Source organism: Gymnoscopelus microlampas (assembly GCF_963454915.1).
Source record: "Gymnoscopelus microlampas genome assembly, chromosome: 21".
Taxonomy (NCBI): domain Eukaryota; kingdom Metazoa; phylum Chordata; class Actinopteri; order Myctophiformes; family Myctophidae; genus Gymnoscopelus; species Gymnoscopelus microlampas.
Window position 1 is genome coordinate 30185337 of NC_139958.1, and position 11211 is coordinate 30196547.

The 11211-nt window shown below is 42.1% G+C and overlaps 1 protein-coding gene across 1 annotated transcript; it reads left to right on the forward strand.

Annotated features, from left to right (window-relative positions):
• Positions 1–4204: 4204 nt before the first annotated feature.
• Positions 4205–6084, forward strand: LOC311037899 (kelch domain-containing protein 3-like; the record flags this gene model as incomplete). Its single annotated transcript, XM_084047195.1, has 2 exons — positions 4205–5080; positions 6022–6084. The coding sequence occupies 2 exons, from the start codon at positions 4205–4207 to the stop codon at positions 6082–6084; spliced, it is 939 nt and encodes a 312-aa protein (XP_083903321.1).
• Between the last annotated feature and the right edge of the window lie 5127 nt (positions 6085–11211).

Genomic DNA, 11211 nt, shown 5'->3' on the forward strand with positions numbered 1-11211 from the left:
AATAAGCTTTCTAATACCCTGGGCCTTTATTGAGAAACTATTGTTTGATGACACAAACAGAAAGTTCCACCAGTTTTCCCCCTAAATCTGTTTTTCTAATGAAGAGTCAGACTATAGGGGTTTCATTTCTTTTTCTTTTTTCTTTTCAAAGGACATGAAAAGGCCCATTATTTAGCATCAGTCCACTGAGCGGACACCTTGGATATGTCACTAAGTTATTATAGACCGCAAGCATCCATTAGGATCAACGGAAGGGTGGCCCAGTGTAGCCGCTGACAGCTTGAGCTGTGAATTTAATTAAACGTGTCACAGGATTCTACCTATTTATGGCCAGGCTAGAGAAAGGCAAGCAATAACTCTGGTAAGCAGAGATGTGATTTTAACAAGATGTCAGACAAGTAGAATAAAAAACAAAAGAGATAAGCATGATGTAAAAACATGGTCACCATGGTGAGAATCTCCTGGCAAAGCATGATCACAATCGTCAGGCTATTGCATGATGATGCGATTCTTAAATGGAATACTCAATAACAATAACTCAATTTAAGCAGTGAGCTTATCCTTTATCCTATAGGCCATTAACATGAATTTGAACAACTCTAATGTAAAGGTAGAAAACAAAGAGGCTTGACATACAGTGTTGGGAAAGTTAATGATTTTTTTGATTAATTACTGCTCTCAGAAAGTAACTGAATTACTTCACCAGTTACATTATAAAACAAAATAGTTAGTAGGGAATGCACATTTTGCATTATTATTTTTGCTTCAATGTACACATTATTTTTGGGTTGCTGTGGCGCAATGTGAGACAAGACTACTCTGAGATTTCATCTAATATTGTAGCTAATATCACTATGATGAAAAGTAGTTGTACACATAACAGACTCAACTGCATTCATATACATACCTTGCAACCAGTCTGTTTAATTCTGTTGGGTGAGTTGATGTGCACCAAATTGGATTATAATGAACCCTAAAATCTCTCTGAAATTGTCAGCTATTTTCTCATAGAGAACCAATAATGAGCCCATTTCATTTTCAGTTGTAACCATGTTATTAGATTGGGAAAAGTAATTACACTACTGGTTGTGTCCAACTGAAGTTGTGGACTTACAGAACTTAACACGGTACTCCTAACACTGGTCATACAACATAGAATCTGATATCAAAGTGTCAGGCCTCTGGGTTGTGAGGGGTGAATCCCATGCAGGGGCCCAACACTTTGGGGACCCAGACCAAATAAAAGTGCTGTTAATAAAATAACAAGGGCTATCACCTTGTGTTTGAATACATTTGAAAAACAATCTGTACAGATAAAATGATGAAAAAATTATAGCATTATGAGACTGTGCTGTGCATTTTGAGACACATTTTGACACCTTTTGTTACAACTTTGGCCTAAGGGAAAACCTAAGGCGCAACAAAAAAGTGGGACTCCCCTCTTTCAGCTTTCACAAAAAGCCAGTGACTTCAGAGTGGCGAAGAGGAAGGCTATCAGATCCGCAACTGAAGTTGCAGAGAAAGCCACTAGGTGGTTAGTAGTCTACTGGTCTGATCAACCCCGGTCCGGTAGCCTGGGCGTGGGTGTCTGATGTTGAAAGGACCGAAACACCCAATGACCCCAGGTTACATCACTGATAATCTGAGTTCCCAGAAGTTTTCGCCAGCTCTCGCATACAAACGGGAGGGGCACATCACTGATGATGTGTCCCAGCGCATCCGTATATGTATCTTTAATCAGTCTGTTAGTTAGTTGGTTAATTAGTTAGTTAGTATACTCAGACTTGACAGTGCCCGTTATTGAACCCAGAACCTTGCGATTCAAAGTGGGCTACTGACTTAGGCAGCTACTGACTAATATTGTTTACAGTACCACTGACAGTTAGTTATACATGATGCCCTGTGGGCTTTTTTTTTTTTTTTGGAACAATCTGTCTATAACGTTTGTGGAGGACAGTCTGAAGATGCACTGCCACTATGGTACTATTGTGGAATGGGGATCTCAATGACATGTCGCCTCTATGGTTTTATCAGTATTGCAATCTCTCTGTCTCCAACCACCACCAAGTGCAATTTGACAACACACTCTCACCATCACTGTGGCCTGGCCTTTCTTGCTTTAGTATTATGGGGTGCCTATGTCTATATGTCTATATTTCTCCTAAATCATTCGTGTGGATATTCCCCTTAGTTCTCTTATTTTGTGCATTGACTCAGGTATTGCAAATTGTTATTTCTTTGCACCGGCAAAGACAATAAAGGAATTGAATTGAATTCTGTATGACATGAGTCTTTTTTTATGACTTAGATTTGCATTGGCCATTTTGCATATCAAACCAAAAGAAAATAACAATTCTTAGAGACACATACAACAATACAAAAAGACAAACATCTTCAACATTCTGCTCACATCAGACTGCTGCTGACAAAAATAGAAATGCGTCCCGTTTCAGACTGTTGAATAAATAGACAAGACTATAAGATTCCAAACACTAAATAAAATCAGCAGAGACCGTACACGACAGTAGTCAGTTGATATGTTCATGTCCCTCTACCTCAGCATGGGAGCATTCCTGTGGACACAGAGATGGAATACATTAGGGAGATGAAGAGAAGGGTGGGAGAGAGTGCTGATTTCCTCTGGTAAGCTACTTCTGCTGATGTGTGCTCTGAGAGGACCTGAGAACAAATTAATTAGACATGAGGTGAAAGAACAAAATGAGGGGAATGTCTGAGACCACTGCCGACGCAGAGTAAAGCCGAAACTAAATTATTTGTTGTACGATCGTGCTGCTTGCTGAAAATAACAGAGTTTTAACTAAATGTGAGGTAGCTTGATGCACACGAGTAGGCCTTAGATGCTGTAGACTTAAGGTTAGGGCAAGGAAAACAAAAGTGAGGTTAGGAATAAAGTATCTTTCAAAGAAAGTGTGTGTGTGTGTGTGTGTGTGTGTGTGTGTGTGTGTGTGTGTGTGTGTGTGTGTGTGTGTGTGTGTGTGTGTGTGTGTGTGTGTGTGTGTGTGTGTGTGTGTGAGAGAGAGAGAGAGAGACATGCAGTCTGGTACCAGTCTGGCAGTCCAGACCAATACATGTTATTAACACCAACGTGTATTTATAAATGTGACAACATACCCTCAAACCCCCTCATTACTTGAGTCTTAATGTCCACAGACATTCAACTCAGTCCGACCTGTCTGAAGCCAGAGAGAGTGATGGACAGAGCTTGATGTGTATGATGACAGAGTCCAGTGTTGTTAAGGAATATTTATGTCAATTTAGGGCATGGTGCCCCGTTCTTCCTCTAGCAAAAAACCTGTGTGTGCCAGAGAAAAACCCAAAATACATATCACATCTCATCCTAATAATTACTGATTACTAGTTATATTGGAATTGTTAGTCCTTGTTGTTAGTGTCCTGCACTTTAGTTGCATATAGTCTATAATTACTTCCTGTTTTTTAATGTGATTATTTTACCATAGTTTTTACTATGTACTATAATTGAAACAACAGCGGAAAAAGGTGTTACAAAGTGACAAAAGACACACACATCCTGTCCTGCTGGGCTGGGTGCTGGATCAAAAGACCTTGAGGGAAGGTCTGAGGAAGAGCCTTCCGGCTCGAAACGTTACCACCAATAAAGAAAAAAAACACGATGGGCGCAGCATTCTGGTGTGCGGATTTTAGTGTTATTTTATTCTATAATTGAAACAAGACATTAACAATCAGCATCCTTTATCATAGAAACATCCCCCCTTTACCCGGGCCTTTTCATACAGGTACAAAACCCCAAAACCCATGTAGATTCATGTGGGACGTCGATGACATCAATCATTTATGACATATGTATGAAATGTGGCTATGTTTGGTAAGTAGGCGCGCGCACACACACACACCCACACACACACAAGCGCACCCACAGACCCATTTCTAGACAGCTCACCTCCGGTTTGTGTTGTGTGTGACATCAGACAAGCCTATATAACTCCTATACAACTGTCTAAGTCATCGAGGGAGATAGAGACTGACAATAATACGGAGGGGGAGTTATAGATACAGATACAGGACAGGTAGAGAGATATTCTTATACAGGTAGAGAGATATTCTCTGTCATAGAGAGAGAGACGGAAGATATACAGAGAGAAAGACTGAAAGAGACAGAGAGATACAGACACAGACACACGGAGAGATACCCAGTGAGGAGAAGATGTCCTGGACGGTGCATAAGAAAGGAATACCAAAGACAGCCGCTTATGTTGCTGTGGCAGTGGGTGACAAGGTGTACTCCTTAGGAGGAGGGCCCTCCTATTTCTACGACAACATTCACATGATCGATTTGCCAGTCCAGCTTGACGTACACGTATTCAACACAGTGTCTTTGCAATGGATGACGTTGCCTTCAGTGACGGGCGAAAGAGGAGAATGTCCCCTTGAGGTTCCCCCTCGTGTGTGCCACACAGCCGTGGTGATAGAAGGTATCATCTACATGTGGGGGGGGATTATGTATGGGGTGGAGTACTGCAACGTGCTTTACACATTTGATGTCGTCGCCCACAAATGGTTCAAGCCCAATGTTTCCGGGACAGTTCCAGGGGCGAGGTACCACCACTCAGCCTGTGTCTTGGGACTGTTCATGTATATCTTTGGCGGATACAACGACAAGCAGAGTTGGACCAATGACATGTGCAAGTTGGAAACCACCACAATGGTCTGGTCTTTAATTAACACCAGAGGCACGCCGCCTTCTACACAGTTTCACTCTGCCACCATCATCGGGACAAAGATGTTTGTTTTTGGGGGCTACATTGGAAGGCGCTACAACTACAACAAGAACATCAGTGTGTTTGACACAAAAAGCAACTGCTGGCTGAGCACGGCTTCTGCGCAGCCTCTTCCAGAAGGACGTACATGTCATTCAGCCTTTGCCTACAATGGAGAAATGTACATATATGGTGGCTACTACTGTGACTGTCCCTTCAATGATCTGTGGAAATTAAATCCAGATACCTTCGCGTGGAAGAAAGTTGAGCCCAAGGGGAAAGGCCCATGTGCAAGGATCTTTAGGACGTGCTGTTGTTGCAAGGTGGGCGATCGTATCATCCTCTTTGGAGGCTATAGAATCAATTACGATCGGATTATTCACATGTACATCCTAGACTTAAGTCCTAGTCTGAAGACTTTATGCAAGCTTGCAGTTATTCAGTACAGGCTGGAGCATTCAGAACTCCCCCACAACATCAAATGGGAACTGGCAACCGTGACTACCAACAGAAAAAGAAAAATTAACATCTGCCAGTTAAGACAAAAAACTAAAACTAAAAAAACTAAAACAGAGAGTCCACTGCAACAAGAACAGGAAGCCCATCAACAAGACGGAGTGTAATAACGGAGTGGCTCCCATGTGGATCTTGGACTTCATATGGCCAGTCTATGTATCTGTGACAATTCGGGGAAGGTCTAAGCCAAATCTGACTCCTATCCATTTCCATTATAAAACTACAATAACGAAAAATGACTGGAGGTACTTCCTTGGCCTACTGGCAGTGTGTACAAGACATTTGGCACTGAGCAGCAAGACTAGCCCTGGACAAACAAACACACACACAGGCAGACCCATTTGTAGACAGCTGCCTCCTACAGAGCCACGCCATAACAAAACAGCGAGCTGTTCCAGGTAATGGAAAAGAAGAAAGAAAAAGGTGAGGAGATTGGCGCCCTTAAAAAGCCTCACCAACTGAACTATGTCAGGGCAGACATAGCTGCAAAGGAGATCTCTAAGAATAGAAACTTCTACACCCAGTTGATACATCAAGAATAGTTGAAGAAACACAGATGCCTTGGGCAAAGGAACAGACCTTTATGGAAGAGGACTTCTTTTACGTTTTTTTGTTTAGTTTTTAGTTTCCCCCGTTTGAGTCAATAATAAATTGAGTAGTAGATATGAAATCAGAATTGCCTGTTACTTTCTAAAGACTTTTCAGTTGTGTCTCAATTAAGCTCTGATGCCCCTTCCTGTCATCACAGTATGTACACGACGCAGGAAAAGTGATTGCTGCCCTGTCTTGCTTATGGGACCTCCACTATTAGCCAATTAAATCGCATATATATATATATATATATATATATATATACCTATATATACAGATGTAAGATATTACATTACAGGTACAGTATTGTGTGGGAAATGTTATAATTCCCTAAACGTGTCGTATTTATCTTTTTCTGCCATGGGAAATTACCTGTGCATGTGGTTTGTTGATTTGGTGACTATTTTAGGAGGGCTTAGATTCTCACACTTTTTGGCATGAACGTACAGTAACACTCAATCAACCCCAAATTGGAATCGTATGTTGAGAGGCCTCTATAGAGCGCACCTCCAAAAGCAGTTTCATTTCTGCCCATAGGAGGTTCCACAAATACCATCCACCCAGCTTCCTCGAGTCCTGATGGCTGCAACCCACCTTACACGTGAAGCACCGAAATCAAACTATTTGTGTCAGATGCTAAACACTTGTTGCACTACATGGACTTTGTCTGAGCTTGCGATCCAAGTCTTGGATTTTTCTGCTTTTTGTGAGAAATTAGAAGTTTTCATGCCCATGGAATGCAAACATCATTGCAACTTCCTTTAGGGTTTTAGTTCAGTGTTCCTGTACTTAGACAGTAGTAGTTCTGTCCAACCTAGCCCCAGACAGTCATAAAGATGGAGAGGTGGGGAATGCCTCCTCCTGGCATTGATTTGCCCTCGATTGAGCGACTTTCTAGTTTCTAGTATATTTTTTGCAATTTTCCTCAGCAAACCACAAACCAGAGATGTGTTTGACCATGGGTTCAGGGCATTTTAGCTTTCATTACTTTCATGAGAGCGTAATTATGCACTACAAAGTTGGACAGTAATTAATTTAAAGTCCATTATCTTTACACAGGAGAAAATGGCTCCTCCTTTGTTTGCCAGATGATCATCTAAATGCCAGTTGCTAGAGTGTGTTCACAGTATGAAAGATCCATCTTCCCATGGCAATAACCCAGCAGGGCATTTTAGCACAGTTTAATATTTGATAGCATGCCTTTGCTGTAATGGAAACCTTTTTCCATGAACCTGATGGACATCACAGAGGATGTGGTCAGCAGTATTGATGTTGCCACGTCCAAGGCCTCCCAAAAATGGGAGATCACAAAAACATGGTAAGCATAGAAGCCAGCATTTGAATGTATTGCCACATCACAGGTTTACAGGTGTAAAACAGTGGGTGAAATTTGTTTCTGTCTAAGCTCCATCGTAAGAAAGGGAAGAGAGGGGGGGGGGGGGCAAGGGGGAAGAGAGATCTATACAAAACTAACAAATTATCTACATATTTATTACCTGAGGTAAGACATAAGGTGCGGTAAGTACCTGAGGTACTGTAAGCAGGAGATATATAGTGAACATGATAGGCTATGGACGTTAGTTAAGGTGCGATAAAAAATAAAAAATAAGAATAAAATGTTGTGCATAGGATTAAGGTGCAAAAGTGTCAGTGCCTGCCTGTCGACTGCATAGTCCATATCAGGTAACTGACACTGGTATAATCCCCAGGCAGGTCCATGAGGAAGAGCAAAAGAAAAAGTCTAAGACCAGCTTGACGACAGGCGGTGATCATGCTTTGTTCAGCAGTCTAACAGTGGCCGGGTGGGAGCTGTTCATGAACCTGGTGGTATTGCCCTTGATACTGCGGTAGGCCTCCTTGCCCGGCCACGGTCGTTGTAGGGGTTTGAACAGTTTGTGGCTGGGGTGGTGCTTGTCCTTGATGATGCGCTGGGCTTTGACTACACACCACTTCTTGTACAGTTCCTGGTGCGTGTGAGCGCGTCTCCCATTATGCGCTTTGCCGACTCCACACACTGTAGGTTTTTCTTTTCTCCGGCAGTGCAGTTTCCGTACCAGGCCGTAACACAGCCTGATAGAACACCCTCAACTGAGCTGTTGTACTGTAGTACGGCCTGAGAATGCAGTGTCCTACTCTGAACTTCTTCAGGTGGCGAAGCCAGTAGAGTCGCTGCTGAGCCTTTTTTCCTTACGTGTGTGGTGTGTGTCTCCCATTTGAGCTACTCCTCGATGTGTACTCCGAGGAACTTGAAGTCGCTGACCCTTTCCACTGCAGGTTGTTCTCCCGGCACCAGAGTGCCAGTGAGTTGATCTCATCTCTATAGGCAGACTCGTCATTGTTGACAATCCGACCTATCACTGTCGTGGCATCTGCGTTGGGGTGCTCCAGTGTTGAGGGTCAAGGGGTCAGATGTGATGCCAGCTGGTCTGCGCATGCTTTTAGGACTTGGCCTGAAATCCCATCAGTTCCCGTCTTCTGGATGTTGACTCGTTTGAAGGCTGTGCACACGTTGTCCTCCGAGATGGTTGTTGTTCTCCTCTGCTACATGGTGCTGCCCCGGTTGGCTGCCGCGGGTAGAACTGGCCTTGAACCAGCCGTAGTAGATGTTCAGTTTGTTCGGGAGGGAGGCAGGCAGGTTCACTTCACTTCTGTTTTTTGCTGTAAATTATATTAATTGTACAAATGTTTTGCTCTTTGGTTGTTCATTGGTTTCATGTTCAAAATCAACGCAATGGACAGACAGACAGACAGACAGACAGATAGATAGATAGAACATTATACCTAACAGAGGAGAGGACCTGACATGCCATAGAAAGAATGATGGGAAGCAGACAGCTGCAGGCAAAACACTGTTGTAGTGATCTAATTACTTACTTTTCTCTTCTGCACATCCTCCACACTTATGCTAATCATGTCACGCCAACTCACTGGGTATATTAATAAGTAACTATCTCTAAACACTAATACAAACACAGAAACAGGTGGTTGAGAAAGAAATTCTCACATGAAATTCTTACATGTGTTCAGATTAGTCCTGATATATTAAAGCTTTTACAATCCCATAAGGAATCCCATACTCAACTTTGTAATATTATTCCCAGAAATGTCTTACCATTCTTGTAAGTATTTTACTTTAGGTATCTCATTTTTATTTTCTCCCTCATTTATTCATTATGGCAGTTCCCCCCATGTGTACTTCTAGAGGACACAACCATGTGTCTCCTCCAGAAGTCCTCTGGTTTAAATGCATGATACAGAGAGACAAAACTGTGATTTATGGTGATTAGTCAATAAATGCATTGATTTATTGCTAGGAGGGGAAGGGGCGCACAATCTACGTGGCCACACTGCAGCGTGATGACCCCATGATGCTGGATGGGAGGGAGTGGAGGGCGGCGATCCAGGCGTCCCGAGGTGGTGTTGACTTGTCCGCACCCTCGCATAATGTCGCATTGCATCAATTTAGAATATTTAAATAGCACACTGATGTATGTAGTTACATCAATGTCTTTAACAAACTAAAAGTAATATTCCCTAATATCTGTGTATGAACAGCTAATGCTACCTTGTCTTGTTGAAGATGTTGTTACCTTGGTTAACATGTGGGAGATATGTGTGAGTGAGGAAAACTAATGAAGACATCATCGTGCCATTACACCCCAACCAAAAGGACACCTCGCTATCCCAACTATGATGGTCTGCTGATGTACTCGAGGATGAAAAGCGAGCATCAGCTTGCATGCATAATTAATCGGGTCGCTAGTGGGCTGGATGAAAGATGGATATGCTTCTGTGCGCAGCGAGAGGCGGAAAAAATGCTTCACTTCATGGCCTGCCCCTAATGTGGAAGGAAATGGACTGCCACTTATCATGGATGCACAGTTATGGATGTCTTGTTTGTTGTTTGAACTCGTATTGACTGTTTCCAAAATGGATACACAATTGGTGTGAGGGATTGAGTGAGACTATAGAGGTGAAAAGGTTAAGAGGAAGGATCTATAAATAGGGTTGTACACTGTACAATAGACAAACAAGGTTAGTCCTTGGGCATCTCCGTTTGTGGTCATTGAATACAGCCATGGTTCTAACACAGTTTTTTGACACAATGCATCTTCCCCAGCATTAATATTCAGCATTGACATTAAGAAATAGATTACAGAAGAGCAGTGGCTTCTGGAGTCACCAAATAAGTCACCAATGTACAGTATGTGCAACAATCACTATGTTGAAACAACAAATTATTATACTCCTTTGAAAGAAGAATATAACTATTTTTCATTAAAGCTAAAGTAGTTTCTTTTACATCCAAAGGTGTCTTTGGGGGTGACAAGTTCCCATCTGTTGATCGCTGTGGAATATTAATGTTCATTCCAGCATGGAGCTGTCCATAATAAAGATGGCCTTCTGTTTTGATGCTCCAGTTTCATGGAATAATACAACTCACTCTAAAAAAGCATGCCCCAATATCCTATGGACAATTTAATAACCTGCTCTCAAATCTCCCTACAGTATGTCACTGTAACTGTTTGTAACTTGCTAGTTTTCTGTTGGGTTTCATTTAGTTGTTTCTGTGTTTTAAATGCATGTGTCTTAATTGCTGATTTTTGTGTGTGCGAGTGTAATCTCGACAGCATTGCAGATGAGGGCAAACCTCAATGCTCTTTTCGAGAATAAATAAAGGTTTCAATCAATCAATCCTGTACAGTATTAGGCAGTGATCTACAGGAGGTCCCGCCCAAATGAATAATTTATGTCTATAATTGAACTCATTTGAAATAATTTCATTCATGTCAAAACAGCTTTTCATTGGACACTGTTTGAAAACCCCTGGCCTAAGGAACAACGCTTGTCTTATAGCAACGTGGTTACTGGTGGTATCTGTCTTGAACATGCAACCAAAAGCAAGAACTCAAAACCCTGTCACGGTTTGAGTCAGGGCAGATTGTAGGACCCAAGTGCAGGAGGAGGCCGAGGCAGAATAGGTTAGATCAAAGGGTTTAATAACAAAAGATAGGGATACAAAATATAAGAGCTGAATTCAAGACAGTCACACATAACAGTTCAACAATGAACTAGTAACCAAACACTGGGAACAGGGAGGTATAAATACACAAGAACTAACTAGACACAGGTGAACACAACTGGACAATCAACACTGGGAAAGGCTAACAGGCAAACACAACACAGGTGACTAGGGTTACAATAATTACAGGGAGGTGAGACAAGACAGGTAACAGTAACTAGGCACAACAGGAAACAATACTACAAAATAAAAAAGGTACAGAAAATAGGCAACAAATGGAACAAAACAACAGAAGAGTCCTAAATCCATGACCTTATAAGGGCA